The sequence below is a fragment of the Eucyclogobius newberryi genome, unplaced genomic scaffold (genome assembly GCF_026437365.1).
Source record: "Eucyclogobius newberryi isolate DKJ021-1_F unplaced genomic scaffold, fEucNew1.0.hap1 SCAF_12, whole genome shotgun sequence".
Lineage (NCBI taxonomy): Eukaryota > Metazoa > Chordata > Actinopteri > Gobiiformes > Gobiidae > Eucyclogobius > Eucyclogobius newberryi.
In genome coordinates, this window is record NW_027315746.1 from 17,051,395 (window position 1) to 17,069,476 (window position 18,082).

Consider the following 18,082-nt stretch of genomic DNA (forward strand, 5'->3'; position numbering starts at 1 on the left):
AAACCACACAGTGATTTTCATATAAAATACTAAGTCTGAACTATTAGTTTACTCTAGATAGTGTTCTCTGCTATAGCTTTGATGCATTTTCCTGATGTGCCGAAAGCGCTTGACAATCCTCCTGATCTGTTCCCACTTAATTTCTGGATCCAGTCTGAGTTTTCCGACCTAGTTTTATAGTCTTCCAGTTTCCGACCCCCACTAACTCTCAATGGAGCATTTGGGGGCAAGAAACCTAGAGGTCCAGAAAGACTGGGAGAATCATTGTGATAAATGATAAGACAAGATTATTGTTAGTGCAGTCCAGAAGCTTTCCAATGTAGTCCAAGAAAACAAGTGCAAATAAAGGACAGGGTAAGGTTTGCATTGTTTATTTTTATTTTGCAATAAAATATAACTGAAAACCAGTTACAATGTTGGTACAAAATTATCATTATTAATCGCATCACTAATATTACCATTGTTGCATACTAATCCTTTGAATGCCATGTTAGCACCACAGTAAGAACAAGAATGAGCCGTTTTATAGTTTTCTTCTTTTATTATTTTCTTTTCTCCATATAATTAAAAAAAAACAGTCAAGTTTCAGGAACATAATACCCTTTTCCCATTTTCCCCACATATAAAATTAAGGCCACTTTCAAAACTGTATGTCACTGTCCAGCAGGACTTTTTGATGACAATGTACAAAATCATTCTTTACAAAGAGGACAATAACAATAATAGTAAGAGTCATAATAATGACAACCACGTTATCACAATAAGAGTCACTAAAGACATGAAAATAAAACAGCTGTGCTTATTGCTTGACTCAGGGGTGTCCAGACGCTTTTCACCAGGAGCATAGCCAAACTTCTCCTAAACTGGTGGTCAGTGGACACCCCTAACTTCACTCCAAAAAGAGTATCCCTCATGCGTATCCTTTTCCTTTTCAGTTTCTAACTGGCTCTGTTGCATCACGGACTGGATAAGACAACACAGGACTATGTGGCTGTTGTTTGGAAATGTGTGTGACACTTTGAATCGAGTGTGTACAAGTGCAGATTGTGTTCAGATGAGTGCTCGCACAAAAACAAAGTAACAGCATGCTAGAATGGGGTCGTGACAATGCAGACTGAAGCAGACGTTCACACTGAAACAAACACTGACCACTCAGAAAAACGTTGTGTAAATCTCTGAGAAAAAGCTAGGATAAACAGCAAAGAGCTGGCGTCAGTAACCGTACGGAAAGAAGCAGAGAGAAAAAAGGGGAAAACAAGTGATAGAGCAGAAAGAATTTTGCAGTGGTAAAGGATATTTGAATTTGCACATCTAGCACTCCTCGCTGCTCTGTCCCTTGTTTGGTCTCTCTTATCTGTCCTGAAACCGCATCTCTTTTCTTGTTATCCCTTTGTCTGCCGTTTCTCTCCTCGCCTCCCTTTGTTTACACCTTGTCCAACAAAGATCGTTGGCAGTAGAGGAGCCGGCGTGGCGTGCCATAGCGTCGGAAAAAGACCAGCGCTGCCAGTGTCGCAATCACACAAACTAAGAGGAACAGAGGCACCACCACGGCTGCAGCTCCGCCCCCACCACTTGCTCCTCCGTCCTCATCCACCTCAATAATGATCACCTCCGTCTCCTCCTCCGTCTCCCTCTCTCTCTCCCGCTCTCTGTCTCTGTTTCTGTCTTTGTCCTCGCGCTCCTTCTCCTTCTCCTTCTCGCGCTCTTTGTCTTTGTCGTGTCCATCGCCGCCTCGTCCCCCGTCAGTCTTGGGGTCCTCGTTGGGACAGCCCATCCAGTCACGCAGGGCGGATTTGGGGTATCCTGGTTCCACTCGCATCATCTGGTTGTTGAACTTCCAGTACTTGTTGGACTTGTAGAAGTAGGTGTATGCTATAATAGGGCAACATAGTAATAAGTAATCTTCTCAAAAAAGGAACGAGATCAGAGTCCTTACCTTGGTCTTTGCTCATGAAGGCGGCCTTAATGTTGTCAGGAACACCCTGCCACGTACTAACAGCTTTTGGATAGCCATCATCAACAGATTGTGATTGCTCGTTAAAGCGGTAATACCTAACAACAATAAGAAGTGTTGTTATTGCAAGAAATTGGTACAAAGCTAATAATTATTCTAAACAAGAACCATTTTTATGTATATCTTTTATTTTTGTTTAAACCTTCAATTTCAAACCTATGGACCCAAGTTTCTTTAAGTGCATGTTGTTATAGTAAGGCTTCACCGTTTGGTCAGATATATGGAAGTGGAATTTCCCTTGCTGACCTATTTCTGAAATCATTTCTGGCATATGATGCAAAGAGAATAAGGAGGTGACTAACTTGCTTCCTCTGAAGTAGTATGTTTGTCCTGTTGGAGTGTAGAAGAGTGCAGCGTCTATTCGATCTTTAGGAAGTCCAGAGCCCATTTCAGTCAGAGATTTTGGATAACCTGAGTCTAAAATGGACTCACTGAATACCCAGTATCTGTCACCTGCCAAAACAGTAAAACTTTAATACCAAATACATTGGAAACATTGACAGTCTCAAAACAATCAAATATCAATACAATTGTTATCAGAATACCTTTGAAGAAAGCAAATTTCCCATCTTCCCTTTCAAAAGCAGAATTTATATGAGTGGGCATTCCTCTCCAGAAGTGGCCAATGGGCATAGGGGATCCATCCATCACATGGTTGTTTCGTACTCGCCAGAACCATTTATCCTGAAGGGATGGAAATGGCATTTACTGTAAGTAACTCTCCATCAAACAATTGTTCTGAACCAAAACATATTTTTGCTGACAGACTCGTCTGTGTACCTTGAACACAAACATTTCTCCTCTCAGAATGGCGATTGTGTCAAAGTGTCCTTCACAGATGTTTGGGCCATAGCGGGGTTTGCCAGGGGAATAAGGAGGATGTGTTGGTTCATATGGTGTGTGAGGTGTAACATGAGGCGAACCAGAGCCTACAAACAAAGCAGAACAAATGTTGTGTAAGATGCTATATAAATATACTGTATATACACATACATGCATCATTACCTGTACCATAAAGTTGCTGGATCCCTTTGCGGTCATCATCAGGAAGTACAAAGTTTTCTGTGTCCATCCATTGATAGAAGGGCGCCATAATCGCAGAGGGGTCGTTGGAATGCTCCAAACCCATGGCATGACCCAGTTCATGTACAGCAACCAGGAATATATCATTACCTTGGAAAACAAAATAATGTACTTTTGTTTAACTGTGCTTACATTAGGAAAGTAATATTAATTGAATCGGTGTGACATATGATTCAGAGGATTGCTCAGATAGCATTGTCAACATTTCTACTTCTGCTTTGTCCCAGGAATAAACACTTCTGCATTAATGTGGTAATAACTAAGAAGGACTGGACACAACATGTCTCTTTAAAACCATGAACACAAATGGATTTGGACTACTAAAGAAACTCCGTGTATCTATGCACACGATGAGTCACTAGTTTAAATAACATTGGCTAATGAAGGAAAATCCCTTAAACGTCATTGCATTTCAACACAGTCTTACCCAGCAGGTCTTGGTTTCCAATAGTCCATGGCTCAGCGGCATCAAAGTGAGTGTCTCCACCAATGCCATTACCAGGGAAATAGGCATGGGCCAGGAAACCCCCCTCTCCATCAAACGGACTGCTGTCACCATGAAATCCTTCAGCAAAGAAGATCATAATGTCGGCAAAATCCTCCACTTTGTCCCGAATGTAACTGTAGGGGATTTCCCTGAACCGGAGAGGGGTCACGCTCTCCCAGACCTTGAAAGCCCTCCGGATTGCTTCATGGGTCTCATGCTCACCCACCTTTGGAGTATAGTTCTGGATACTGCACAAAAGGAGAATTAAAGATGATAAATTGTTCAAGCATCATATGCACGTACAGCAGATTGGGTCATTTTATTGTCTACTTACGAGAAAGTGATTTCATTTTTGTTCCATTTCAAGCCCTGGGCAGCATATCTCTTCCTTCTAAGGTTACTTTTTAGTTCGGCACCAAACTTATCAGGAACACCACAGCGCGGCCGTTTCATTGCCCTAAGGGGAATTAAATTATGTCAATGTATGACACAGTAAAGGCTCTTTTGTCCATGTGTACAAAAGTACTAACTCAATAGTATTTGAATCAAAGCTGCCTGTAACAGTGAGGCCGTAAAATCTCTGCATGTTGGCGATTGCTGAAGTGATGGAGTTTGGGGAACGCAGAGAGTGGGTCCGCAAATCTCCTGGGGGCAGATATCCATACTGCTGCAGCCATGACTGTTGGGTAGAGAAGAAGATGAAACAACATTAAACCTGATTAATTGCACTAAAATAGAGAAATACTTTCAGATTACAGTTTTAGAACTGACAAAGCAGCAAAGTACATCATTTTATGGTAACTTTAATGTGTCGGGTGATAAAAACACATTCCACACTGAAAGCAATAATAAGCTCTTAAAATATGACACTGTTTTGAAAGCAATTGAGAGCAACAAAATGAGCTAGTACGGTAAACTGATATTCAACTCTCAGTAATAACTGCTTTATATAAACAATGTCAAAGCTAAAAAATCCTTGATTGATTTTTACCAAACCTATGAAGAGTTTCAACATAAGAAACACAGACATTCACATTATTTGGTAAAGACGTTGACATACAGTCCTTGTTCTGCTTGTATTTTCAATCTTAAAAGCACACACTCTAAGTTCTAAACTATTTTCCTCTATAGACTGAGGAAACCAAGATCAGAGTATAACAGACAGCTTATTTTTCACCTTTAACTTCAGGTTTATGATTTCAGATTTGTTTATGGTGTCAAAAGGATTGTTTCTGTTGAATAATCATCTTATTGTCTTTGGATTGCAGCCAATAAGCAAAAAGCAGAGATGGAATTTGAATCCCGCAGCATTCAACAGAGCATAAGACCATGGGAGTGTCCAAGGGTGAGCCTAAGGCCTTGGGCAACCTCAGCTAGTGTCTCCAGTCCTTTTGCAGCGTCAGACAGTCATTTTTTTTCTGGGAATTTTCTTCATCAGATCCAAACCTCAAACTCTCTGCCTATACTGTATATCCATGTCTTTGGCACTCCACCCCTTTGCAATCTGTCTCTCGCTAGCGTATATACCAACCTATTTTAACACCACACCCAGAACCAACACTTGATGTAAATCTCACCTGGTGTTTGTATTGTTGAAAAAGAGAAATGTTTTAGTTTCATGAGTGCAGATTTAGTGACTGCATAAACAACTGACCCACTCCTTTGGACTTGCAGAAAAACATGAGACGAGATGGAAGCAATTACAAAACATAGACTAACAATGAGTAACCTTGCACATGTTTGTTACGACTTTTTGAACCCCGAATCATGGACAGACTATAGACTTTTCATACTAAATGAGCGCTTTAGGAGGCCTTATTATGTTCTAATCTCTGCCCCTTGGTCGGTTAAAGGGGAGCATGGAGGTCTGAGTGGTTGGCCTTTGAATGAGGCTTGTCTGGTTGTGACTCACCCGTGGAGCTCCAGTGGACACATAAAGGCGCAGTGTTAGAGCTCATCCGCACCAGTGCCAAAGAGAGGAGCACAAGGAGGAAAGGCTGAGGTTAGTCAGAACAAGAACCTGCCCTACTTCTCTAATCTTCTCGTAATAAATGTTGATTTAGTCAGTGATTCATGTATAGTCACACTGGCATTGCTGTAAAATATAGGGCTCTTTCTTTCTTCTTGATTTTAGCTCGGCAAAAGGGGCCCATTGACACATTATACCTGTTTTAACTTCATGACTCCCACGCCTCTTGGATAGCTCCCATAGGTGGACCTGACAAAGTCTCATTCACCACTATAACCATGGCTATTTTGGACTACAGAAATGACCTGAGTATGAAGGAAAAGTCACTCTTTCCTGTGTTACCGGAGCTGACAGCACATGCAAATGATAGTCTTTGAAGTAATTATTGTCAACATTGTTGCGTGATGAAAGTTGATAGTTTTGAAGGGTTAAAACGTTTCAGTTTGAACTATAAGCTGAGTTTGTGTGCGGTGAGTTTATTGTTTAATGTAATATCTACAAGCATAAAGCAACGGTTGCTATGCATGTCAGAGCCGTGCAAAGGACAAGGAAAAGTGACAAGGATCGCATTTCAGCAAAGAAAGAAGTCAGTTGTTCCATTTACTTAAAGCCAATAGGAAAAAACCCAACGATGATGAGGCTAAGCTTATGTATAAAAACCTAGTGCCCCACATCAGCACGTTGTCTGCAAAACTTTATAAAGCAACAAAAATGTAATAAATAAAACCTACTTATTGTCTTTGGGGCTTTTACTGTCTGCACAATACGTCACCTCTTCTATATGTGCGTGTATAATCAAACCAGCTGTTCCCCATAATGCATTTCTGCGACTCTTCAAAATATACCACAGACGTTAAATTTGGCTCTGTACTCTTGCGAATGGGAAATTAAGTAATGATTTTACTCATTACCCCATTTCCCTTAACACCTTGTATCTTTGTTCAGGAAATGGCCCAGACCACCCTTTGGTGTTGACTCAGGAGTAATGCTCACTCCTCCTTCCTTGTCACTTCCTCAGGATAAGAGCTTCATTCCATACAAAATATTCAAATACATGTATTTGTGCTAAGAGTGTCAAGATTACTCTGTCAATCTATAATTGGGATTATTTAGGTCACAATGAAAAATGTATCATTGTGATATTCGATCTAATAAAACATATAAATATAAAGTCCTTTTTTATCTGGCTGTTTTGTCACAGAAAGTTACATTTTATAAAGCTGGTCACAAACTTGAGAACGTTTAGAAGAAAGTTTCACACAGTTTCAGTAATAATCGTGAGTAATCATTAAATCGTGATGTTTTTCTCACAATAATCGTGACACAAAAATTTGACTTCCCTAATTTGTGTGCATCCTTATTCCTCCCAATTTGCCTTTGTCTATTCTATTCTCCCCCTAAATTACATAATTTTTGGCTACAATGCCTCCCTTTCAGTCATAAACAGTGTTCTACTGTATTTTCTGCTTTGTACTTCTTCTTTCATAACCATCTGTCGGCTATGTATGCGGTCATTGCCTTCTAATCGTTCCAATGCCCTTTTATGTGTATCTCGCTGAGGAAGGAAGAATTTAGAACAACACACCAAATGAAGGTAATGTCCTGTCCATTGCCTTAACAGTAGAAATTCATTTGTGCAGTTTTACTGTTCCCAAAACAGATATTCATGCAAGTGTTGTCTAAATAAGACGATGGGGCAAGATTCATTTTGCAACAAAGAGAAAAGACTGAAGTGTAGTGTACTGCATTATAATAAAGTGTTAACATATGGGTATCATCGTAATGAAAAAGTAAGGATATTCCTTCCCTGAATCATTTTGGAAAAATATTTCATTTTTATTTTTCTGTTGTAGGATTCTGTTCAAAGTTTTCATTGTAAACACATTAACAACAGGAGCATTAACATTCATGAGAAGACTGAACTGCAAAACTACTACTAAATAAAAGAATCCCAATCAATAATAATATGTAAAATAAAAAATAGTTGCTGAAGAAATTATGTCAGCTAAATGATTTCAGCCCTTGCACTAATTTGCAATTTATAGTTTTCTTTTTTGTTAAGATCTTGTTGCCTGTAGGCTTTATTAGACAGGGTGAAATTGGGTGAGAGACGGGAAGACATGCAGTAAATCGTCTGAGTCAGGATTTGAACTCACGACACTGTGGAGCCTGGCATACTGTGATGTGACTAACAACTCGACCACCGGGCAGCACGCAAAGTGTAATTTCTATTTGATTGGGATATATCTTGCAGCTCTTTGTAGAAAAAGCTGTAGGGAAGAGTGCTTATATCTGTTGCTCCTCATTGTAGGAAACTTGACACTAGAACCAAAAGGAAAGTAAGAAAACTCATGCTGAGGAGGATGGGCATCACCTCTAGAGAAAAGCTCAGATAAAGAAGTGAGTGTTTTTTTTTGCTCTATAAAGGTTACTATACCAGTACATCAAGGAAAATGTAATCGCAGACTCAACACAAGACGTTTAAAACATTAAGATGCTGATCAAATGGAAGAGGGAGAGCTGATGACCTCCCATACGCATGACTGTGTTGTCATTAAAGTTCGACTTGAGAACAATCAGAGTTCCCAGGTATAATCATATACAAAAGACGCAGTATTCATAATGACCTTTGTGAACTTTACCCAGCTTGTAGCTTTAGTAGGTCAGTGAAGCATATTTCACTGTTACAGATGGAAAAAACCCTTTTGACTTCAATACCACGCACTGATGTGAAATTTGATACTGCACTGGATACAATCATTTGAAGACCGTGTAAAGAAGGCCAAATGTGTAAGAGTAACCAACGTAATGGGACAAATGTATCAAACACTTGACAAAGGTTATCATATAGACTGACCTCAAAGCTGTTCTAGTCAAATAAATCCATATCAATCAAACCAAATCTAAAATGTTTATGCCCCTAAACCCACCTCCCCCACTGGTCAGACCATAATTCAGGACAGATGTCAACTATTCTACTTGCCCATCCCTCTACTGTGCTTCTCTCTCTTTTTTTCCCTTGCCACAAAATTCACCCCTGTCTCTGCCCCTGACCACAATACAAGCTCATGCATTTCTTTCACATTTGCCTCACTCAGATTTCTTTTGTTTTGCCATCTCAGCAATTTTTCTCGGTTCTTTTATGAGCGCAATCATCATGATTCTCTGTTTGCTCTAACCCTGGGTCACACTCAGCCCGGCCCAAGCAAGAAGATCATCTGACATCATCATCCTGGAGCAGAACACCACAAACTGTATAATGCACTTTGAGATTAGATGACTGTTTGTAAATCACACAATGTAAAGTTGTTGATTATGCCTGTGCAATACCCCAGTCTTTCCGGGATCCCTTTGCAACAAAACTAGATTTAATATGGATTGTAACTCAAAAATTCTGGTTTACATGATTACTTGCAAATTCTTCTAATTGTCCTGTTTATGATCATGAATTATTTTGGACAATGGGCTCAGCGTGGCATAAACAGCAAATGTTTGAAGCCACTGCCAACAAGAGCCAACATGCTCTGGTGGGTTGTATCCGGACCAGAAAGAGACTATAAATACGTGTTAAAACGTAAAATTAATATCTATCTGTGCAAATAAGTAAAATAATATTATCTTTCAATACAGTATAATACATAATAGTACTATCTTGTGGAGCCTATTCAATGGGTAATTAGATCAAATAAAACATCTAAAATGCACCTGAACAGGAAACATCACATGTGGTTTATTGATTTTTTTTCCTGGAGGAGGACGCTTAAATCGTCATATTGCCTATTTCTAATTTTAATACTGAAAATGTATTTCTCACGTCAATTTATTTAAAGATTATTGTTTGTTGCCTCCAAAGGCAACTGTTACCAAAACTTTTTGTAATGCATTTAAATGTGTATGCCAAACAATTAACCATTTAATTAGGTAAATGCGAATCATGCCTTCTCTTTCCATACGTACTTGCGGGTTGATCTGTCTCTCCGTGGCGCCTTGTGCGTGGATCTCCCAGGACAGAGCCAGCAAAAGCAGTCGAACTAAACTCTTGAGCCGAGGATTCATCTTTTTCTCTTCCCCCACAAAAAAAAATCTACACAACGTGAATTACTCAAACTGTTATCTTCGCTGGAATGTTTCTCCCAACATCTGTGACGTTTGCGCTTTGCACCACAGACGTTACCAAGTTTATCTTCAAGAGGAACAATCGGCCAAAATCAACATTATATCCACCGTCTTATCAGATGTCCTGACTGGAGCGGACGGGACGGGACGGGACGCGCTGTTGCGTTGTGGCAGACGCTCTCCAGAGAAAAGAAGGAGCGTGCGCTTTGTTCCAAGTGGTGCCAGCTGACTTTGTGCGCACGGGGTGAGTCTTTAACTCTTTGCTGCTCACTCCCTCTCCTGATCGCCCCCGGCCTGTTCTGATCGGCCCATATTCTTCTTCCCCTTCTTTCTTCTCTTTTCCAGTCAGCGCTGCGGACGTGGTAGTGGACAGTCCCGGGAGACGCGCGCGTGAAACGTCCCACTCCAGTCAGCCCGCCTCTTCCAACACAATCCAGGGAATGATTACGACAGATTATTCACCACCATTGTACGATGATTGCACGTTTTATGTTATAGATGTGTAATTACTATTAGACCATTGTCGGGCAAATCTAGACATAGCAAATGACCATAGCCTATATTACTTTGCTACTTCTTTTTTATACAGACATACAGTTTCCATAGTCTTTTAACATTACTAATGCATTTTCCCTGTCATAGCCTATTGTAAAAAAAAAAAAAAATGTTAAAAAACGAGTGTATTTTCTTGATACTCGATAGTCACGTTGCGCCCTCTAACGTGCTGTTTGGTAACTGCACGTCATTTGCAGAAACGTGCTCCAACATCAAAACGTGTGTAAATAATAATTTGATGCACAGCCACTTTTTTTGTTTTAATACTGGGAGACTGCAACATACATTTTTGAAGAGACAGGCATTCGATTTTTCAATTCATGGTTGAGTAATATCACAAAGAGGCAGTTACAGATATTAAGGTCAAGACTTACACTGAACACCTTATGCTCACTGATAACAAGCAACAAGACTGTGCTTCTGGCTTGACGATGAGTCTATTGAAACAAAAGAAATATCACCTTGAAGCATTAGTTTATCTGAACTACACATTAGATTACAAGAGATTCTGCACAGACACTGTCTAGTTTTGATGATGATGCAAAGTATATTTTACAGGTAGGTAGCCTATTTTGACAAAAATATGTCACACCTCCTGGATAAAAGAAATATTAAAACTATAGATACAGCAAAGACATTAGCAATAGTCATAACTAATTCAATTTAACATACAGACAAAAAAGAGGGAGAGGGATCTGACATGGTATGAAATATTCTATCCAAACATAGGACACCATTTACATGTTTTAAACTCGTTAAACTATTTTTACCAGTTTTACCCTCCCTACGAGATTTGAGTACTAGTCTGGTTTTTATTAAGGACGAGGACAAACATTAAATTACAATAACTGTCAGACGGCTTGATTCATGATTAAAAACAACACTACACAAAAACTGTTTCACTATACAGCAACCCATTGCCTACTGCTCTATCACAAAGAGCTCATGTTTCATCCTCTTTATGAGCTTCAACAGCAGCTCTTGATTCCGTCCTGGACCTGGCAGATGAGCGCACAGACCGGGAAGGCTCACTCTCCCCCTGGCTGCCCAAAGGAGCATCATGAGTGTCTGCACTGGTGTTGAGGAGGGTTTTGTACTGGTTCCAAAAACTAGCAGAACTCCTAGTTGCAGGAACATTCAAGGAGCTCACTGGAGTTTTGACTTGATCAGAACTTGAGCGGCTGCTGCGCACAGACGGGCGTGTTTTTGAGTACACTCCATGATGTTTCATGTGACCCTTGAAAAAAAGAAAGTTATGAAGTTTCCTTTTATGCACAGTACAAGCAACAAACTATGTTATATAAAATATATAAATTGTCATTTTTACCTTTAGGCCGCTGCGGCTGGCATATTCTTTCCCACATTCGGCACAGCAGTACGTCTTTTTCTCTGGACGAGACATAGGTGACGGGAGTGTTGGAGTTAGACTTATGGGTACAGAAGTATCTACTGCTTCACTAAACTCCACTGTGTCTTCCTTTTCATAAGATGAATAATTAAAGTGTAGAAGAGCAGAAGATGGTGGACTCTTTACTTCATCCCTAGCTGGATCTATGGTCTCCAAAGCAGATGGTGTTTTTGGATCTTGATCAGACACGTGGTCCGTTTTTGGAGTTCCAGATTTGGAATAATTTTCAATCTCAGCTTTTGCAGGTTCTGGAGATTTGGACTTTGACAGAATTGGTGGTGTTTTAAGCAATGTTTCTTGACTCTGGGTTGGGTCAGGTGTTAAGCATGCCAAAGTCTCACATATGTTTTCAATGGAAGATCCAGGACATGGGAATAAATCAGAGGAGGTAGATGCCTCAACTTCTTCCAAATCCATTTGGGACTCCATGGTCTCTGCTGTTGGAGACATGGTGCTTTTTGCAACGGAAGGTTCTGGTGATGCGTTAGAGAGAGACAGCTGAAACTCAGTGTTAGTCTGCTGCTGATCACTAACTCCTGTATCTTGTTCTGTTTGCTGGTGCTCAGACGAAAGCATGCTACAGGTTTGATCCACACTTCTGGGAGGGGTGGGTTGTGTATTAGGACCTGAAGGTGCATCAGAAATGGGCTGTGTGGTGAGGGAAGGACTTTCAGATGTTGAATTGCATGCATCTTTTGATTTTGTATCATGAGCAATGTTGACGGTGGGTGTTGCAGAGGTCTGGTTTTGTGAATTTGAGGCTGGGCCCTTTGGGAGGTCTGTCTCAAAAAAAGGTCCTTTGCTTGTGCCTGGGTCAGTAGACTGGCTCTGACATTGTGGCAATGATTTATCAGTACACTGCTCGGAAGTTTGACCTACAGAATCATCTGAGCTACCTGGGGGCAGCTGCCCACCAAGATGCATACGTATGTGGTGCTGAAGCACAAGGGCGTTGGTGAACTTGCGTTGGCACAACGGACAGGAATTCTGGACACGGGCATTGGCTGGTCGAGCGTGGTGTGTCGCCAAATGAGATCGCAGACTGCCTTTGGTAGAGAAAGATCGACCACATAACTTACAAGGGAATGGTCGCTCACCAAGATGTGTAGCCTGGTGTAAGCGCAGTGCCCGTGGACAACTCATAACTCTTAAACAAACACCACACTGATTGGCCACTAAATTGCTAGTCAGGCCTACCATATTGTATGCTGAGAGCTGGCCTCTCGCTAAATTGTTAGATCCATTTGCACTCAATCCAAGAGCTGCAACTACATCATGGGCTAAGTTTGAAACCGAAGTATTACCCAGCGCCGAGGATGTTGGAGATGCCATTACATAAGTTGTTGACGTGCTGGCATTTGTGAAACAACTGGGTAAACCAGAAGAAGTAACAGTGCTGCTAGATGGCAACCATAACGATGCAGTCTGAGAAGACACTTTCTCTAGTTTCTCCACCAGTCTTTGCAATTTGGATGTTTCAGATGTAGGTGTTGAAATGGGCACTGATGAAGACAGAGAGCATTGTGCTGTGGTGGATGGACCGGAGGGTCTATCTAAAGACGAAGATGTAAATGCCATTGGAGGATGACTAGTAGAGGTGAGGTGGTGCAGGTTTGTATTTGTAGGTAATGGAGAGCGCAGGAACCCTAAAGCAGGATGACTGAAAATGGAGGCGGCAGGTGAAGAGGACACAGATGGGAAAAGGAGCTTGGAATGTTGGGCTAGTTGGGAATAAGGACCAGGAGAAAGAATGGGAACATGGGGAGGAGTATTCTCATCAAAATGCTGTTGTTGCTTTGAACTCTTGAACACTCCCGAGAGTGTAGAGGGTGAAACCAGTGTAGGGTTGGCGAAGAGGGAGGAAGACAGAACAGAAGAGCTCGAAGAGGAGGCAGTTGTTGAGCTAGCTGTTATTGAGGCTACAGCGGCTGCTGCTCTGTTAAGCTGTAACAAAGAGTGAGATAATAAAGCCAGGTCCACAGTAGGAGGGAGAGGTAAGGAGGAAGGTGTAGATTTTTCGTTTCCACCTCCTGATAAAGTAGTGCTCGTACCACTGCCCTCTGGCCCTTCCTCAAATCTTTTTTTCATCTTCTGATTGTTCCCACTGCTCAAGCTTTGTCCAATATCCAAACCTCCACTACTCCCTAATGCCATCCCAAACAAAGATGGAGGAAGCAATGAAAGTGAAAGTTCTGGGTTCTGCTCTCGATGGCGCAGGAAGTGTACTTTCAGGTTTCCCCTGGTGGTGAAGCGACTGAAGCAAACTGGACACTGGAAAGGACGTTCACCTGTGTGTGAGCGCAGATGTATCTGCAGGCCTGAGTCGCTGCTGAAAGATTTGCCACAAAAACGACAAACATGTAGAAGGCGGCCAGAGGAGGTGGATGCAGAGTCTGCTTCAGAGACTATCTGCTGGGAGTGTTGACTATTAGATACTGATGCAGACATAGAGTTTTGTGAGGATAGACCACTGTGCCCACTATAGGAGGTTGTATTTGAGGACTTCTCATGAAGGTGACGACTGGGCAGAGCCAAGGTGAGGGCCAATGGAAATGTTGAAGAAGCCATTGGAGAAGAGGACTGAGCGGTTGATTGAGAACTAACTTTTGGAAAGCCATAAGCTCCAACACTTCCACTGGAGCCATCTACAACAGGTTTGTGAGGCTGAAGGATTTGAGATAAGGAACTGCTTTGTTTTGGGGGTTTGTTGGCTGACTGTGTGGGAAGAAGGGAGGAAAAACATGCCAGCAGAGGCGCCACAGATGTGGAAGGTTGTGATCCAGGTGATATGATTGCAGGGCTTGTTGCACGTTTGTCTCCTTCCAAGCAGAGTTGAGGGAGCGTTGATAAAGAATGTTGGGAGGGTGTATCTATATTGTAGGAGGCACCACCCAATCGTAGTACTTGTCTACAAATCTCCTCTGTTATCTGCATCTGATGAATCTGCCTTTGCTGCAGCACCCGCAGTTCCTCCAGGATTAGGGCAATGCTGAGCTGCATTCGAGGTGGTGCAGCAGCTGCAGATGTCACTCCTGGGCTTGGGACAGGGGTAACTGGACTTGGTGGGCCCTCTGGCACGCGGCTGGGGCTTCCAGGATGCATTGGAGGACATAAGGAGGCACATGGTGATGATGAAGAGGAGGTTGTGGTGGCTGATAGCCCCAACTTTGGAGAAGCCATCTGTGAATTAAAGAATATTTCTTTTAAGGATGAGGTGGAGGAGGCAGACGAGATAGAAGGCTTAGGAATCTCTTGAGTGAAAACAAGAGACAGTTTTTCAAGTGGTTGAATTTTACAGCAATTTTCTGTTGCAATTTCTGTGAGGCAAACACTGTAGGGTCTTTTATGAGCTAGACAGGAATCAAGGGAAAGCTGAGTTCTTTGCAGTGTGAAAGATGAGCCCAAAGAAGTGTCTGGGGTAAACGATGAAGAGTGTGACTTCACTGCCAATGGAGTATCTAAAAGAAAGAAGAAGAATTTACAATAGTCATTGCAAAAGAAAAAGTATATAATTATAACTATCACTCTTTTGCCCTTTGTCTTTTCATGCTCTCGCTCCCTGGTCCTGGGACCACATGTGTATAGACATGCAGACTTGCACTCAAACGTACACTGACTTTTGACTATAACAAAAAGACAAATTGTTTCCAAGACAATTGGATGTCAACCAAATCAGAATCCAAATTCTACATTGTGCTTAGTGTGAAAGATTTTTAGAAAGCATGTCCGGAAGTCGTAGTAACAGTAGAAGTAGGTCACTAAGAGAATAAAATTGCGCTTACAGACCTACACTACACATAAACTAGGCATAAACCAAGTAAATCAAGCACGGTAATCAGAGAGGGTGCACACACACACTGACCGGTATGCACATGCTTCAGTGCCTCGCAACAAAGCTCTAAGATACCAGACTTTAGAAAGGCCAAAGGCTTCAGGGCTACGTTAGTATTGAGGAAAGGGGCCATTAAATTAGCAATTTAATATTCTTTTAGTGTTTGGATTTGCAACTGTAGCATTAAAAAACACTTAAACTGTACTATAATTATAGTGCCATATTTGTGTCAAGTAAGAAACATTTAAAAATAAAAGATTGCAAAAAAAGCCTGAAAAAAAATAAATCATTGGCCTTTAGTAAATAAACTTTCTATAGTCTATTTCTCACCATTTTCAGGTATCCGACCGGCAGCAGAGGGCAGGTTCAAAAGCTGTTGGGGTTGTTTCTGTTTCCGACGGGACATGCCTCTGCAGGACTGGACCCACGCAGGGGATCACTTGCCACCAAACAACCTTAATTTTGTCTATCTGCACACCAAAAAGTAGGCAACTACATTAATAAAAATGTACAAAAATTAGGATATCTATGAAATGTGGCATCCCGCTTAGGAAAATGTGTGTCCACATTAGTGGCACAAAAAACAGAAAGTTTGAGCATATTGAAGACGAAAGAGCCAGTTGACATGTGTGTCAGTGTCTCTCAACAAGTCTCCCTTTTCACAAATTTCACCATTGGCTCTCTTTCCCTTTCTCTCTTTACACACAGCTCACTTGTTCATCCACTACTTTACATTCAAATGGCGAGTGCATGCTCCTTCTTTTGAGCCAAATGTCCCCTGCCTTTTAAACGAAAGCCTATTGCAATACACTTCATCACCTAAAATCCTGACTTAATATGACTTACACAAGTAATTTGTGTGGCTGTGTAACTTTAGTGGGAGGAACAGCACAAGTGAACTTTGGTGTGCTTAAAAATGCTTAAATCTTTATAACAGAACAACAATATGGTTATGCATGTCATCAGTGTTGTGTGGAGGTCTGCCATAATCAGTTAACAGTGTCTTGAATTAGGTGGAATTTTGGAATTTGCAACAATGCCATGGAGGCACCACAGCTGAGTGCACATCACCCTCTTGGAGCCTCCCCAACACATAAGGCCACTGACTGGACACAATGCCCCCTTTTTATCCTCATCTCACAGCTTAACACGTGCTGTAAGTCCACACGATGGAGGACAGAAATGTAATTTCACCCTCTATCTATATCTGCTATAATAACTGATTATTATATCTCCATGAGATCATAATGTATTTCTATATAAAATACACCCGTACAAAATTGTATAGGATAATAGCCTAATGATGGTATTAATATGATTATTACAATTGTATAAAATGTACTCATGTTGTTTGTAACAGGCTTATAGTCAATAGTAGGCCTGTGGCTTTTCCAGAATGGGCAAATAAATACACAGAGATATATAAACAGATATAAGATGGATTAATTTAAGTGCCCATTATTTAAGACTAAATTGTGTTCCGTGTATTTTCTTCCAGTAATAAGTTGCTCATTTTTGTTTTATATCAATTATTATTTTTTAATAAATGACCCCGATCCCCACAGCCCAGTCAGCGCAAATGTTCTCAACACTTTTCGTCAAGATAAAAAAAATCCTTTTCAAAGTTGAATTTGTACAGCTTTTTATTCTATGACTAAGTTGTCGTATTTTTTGTCGTGCCATTTTGTCTGTTGGCTTGAGATGTCTTCGACGCCTAACCTTAGTTTTAATCCTCACTGGAGGCGCGCTCCAACAGGATACTGTACTGCGACCTGTTGCGCGCAAGGCGCGCTCCCATATCATAACAAGTTATGATTCATAAAATTATGACTTCTCACAAATACAATCCCGGATGTGCATTTCCCCACTAGACCATCGTCGCTGAGCATGTTAAACATAAGATTATATCACTCACCATGTCGGAAACGATGATCTTAGGTAAAAAATATTGGTGGCAAAGGGTCAAAAAGCAGACGAGGGTGTGCGATCCGCTCCTCAGCCGGGACACTGGCGCTGCATTTCCCTGTTCACTCCCTGGGATGCGCAGTCGGACAACCGCATTTTCTGGTTCAATTATTTATCTCCGTCTCCAATAGCTGTTTAAAAACACTCGGGGACAAAGGATTTTTATGTCTGGGTGTTTTACCTTATGTGCACCTATAAAAAAGCGAGCGTGTGCAGAGGCTAAAAGCTAACCCATCAGCAGCTAATGGTGGGGGGTTCTTTTCTCTGTTCCACCACTCCCCGTTTTTGTTTGAGGGCCCGCTCCTGTGCAGCCTGTCTGTTTCCTCTGCGGTACCGTCTGTCTGTGTGTCTGTCCGTCTGTCTGTGTGTCTGTCCGTCTGTCTGTCGGTCTGTCCGTCTGTTATAATGAATGGCCCTCTCCGCCAGACGCTCCTGTGGGAGACGGTGACCACGATGTTCCTCAGTCTGAGACCTCACGGGCTGCACTGTTCAAACACAGAATCACTGTGGCATCTGCACTCGTGTCTCTTCACAGTGCATGTTTATTTGTCGACGTCAGTAGGTCTGTTACATGGGCTTGTCATTTGTTGGCCTAACACTTCTGGGCAGGACTAAAGAGCTGCAGCGCTGAAGCCTGTGTCTTTAATCAGAAC

The 18,082-nt window shown here is 41.5% G+C and overlaps 2 protein-coding genes across 5 annotated transcripts; both read right to left on the bottom strand.

Annotated features, from left to right (window-relative positions):
* Positions 1-647: 647 nt before the first annotated feature.
* mmp14b (matrix metallopeptidase 14b (membrane-inserted)) lies at positions 648-9,724 on the bottom strand. 2 transcript variants are annotated; one of them, XM_072441009.1, is made up of 10 exons: positions 9,511-9,724; positions 4,115-4,263; positions 3,919-4,041; positions 3,525-3,832; positions 3,026-3,187; positions 2,795-2,943; positions 2,560-2,698; positions 2,317-2,467; positions 1,937-2,052; positions 648-1,872 (listed from the first exon to the last, which is right to left on the bottom strand). In XM_072441009.1, the coding sequence occupies exons 1-10, from the start codon at positions 9,607-9,609 to the stop codon at positions 1,424-1,426; spliced, it is 1,845 nt and encodes a 614-aa protein (XP_072297110.1). In that variant the 5' UTR covers positions 9,610-9,724; the 3' UTR covers positions 648-1,423. The 2 variants fall into 2 exon arrangements, with proteins under 2 accessions (XP_072297110.1, XP_072297109.1); XM_072441008.1 differs by having other exon boundaries at positions 3,020-3,187.
* A 747-nt stretch (positions 9,725-10,471) lies between these two features.
* On the bottom strand, positions 10,472-17,941 carry sall2 (spalt-like transcription factor 2). Of its 3 annotated transcripts, XM_072441010.1 has the most exons (4): positions 17,380-17,941; positions 15,795-15,934; positions 11,552-15,090; positions 10,472-11,461 (listed from the first exon to the last, which is right to left on the bottom strand). In XM_072441010.1, exons 2-4 carry the CDS (start codon positions 15,868-15,870, stop codon positions 11,168-11,170), a joined length of 3,909 nt encoding a protein of 1,302 aa, XP_072297111.1. In that variant the 5' UTR covers positions 15,871-15,934; positions 17,380-17,941; the 3' UTR covers positions 10,472-11,167. The 3 variants fall into 3 exon arrangements, with proteins under 3 accessions (XP_072297111.1, XP_072297114.1, XP_072297112.1); XM_072441013.1 differs by lacking the exon at positions 15,795-15,934 and having other exon boundaries at positions 17,380-17,940; XM_072441011.1 differs by lacking the exon at positions 17,380-17,941 and having other exon boundaries at positions 11,552-14,812; positions 15,795-16,311.
* Between the last annotated feature and the right edge of the window lie 141 nt (positions 17,942-18,082).

Coding starts and splice junctions, on each gene's coding strand:
- mmp14b (XM_072441008.1), bottom strand. CDS start 9,609: ATGAATCCTCGGCTCAAGAGTTTAGTTCGACTGCTTTTGCTGGCTCTG. Junction 4,042..4,114: donor TTTGATTCAAATACTATTGA/GTTAGTACTTTT, acceptor AATTCCCCTTAG/GGCAATGAAACGGCCGCGCT. Junction 2,468..2,559: donor GAAATTTGCTTTCTTCAAAG/GTATTCTGATAA, acceptor CTGTTTTGGCAG/GTGACAGATACTGGGTATTC.
- sall2 (XM_072441010.1), bottom strand. CDS start 15,870: ATGTCCCGTCGGAAACAGAAACAACCCCAACAGCTTTTGAACCTGCCC. Junction 15,091..15,794: donor CGGTCGGATACCTGAAAATG/GTGAGAAATAGA, acceptor TCTTTCTTTTAG/ATACTCCATTGGCAGTGAAG. Junction 11,462..11,551: donor CCAGCCGCAGCGGCCTAAAG/GTAAAAATGACA, acceptor CTTTTTTTCAAG/GGTCACATGAAACATCATGG.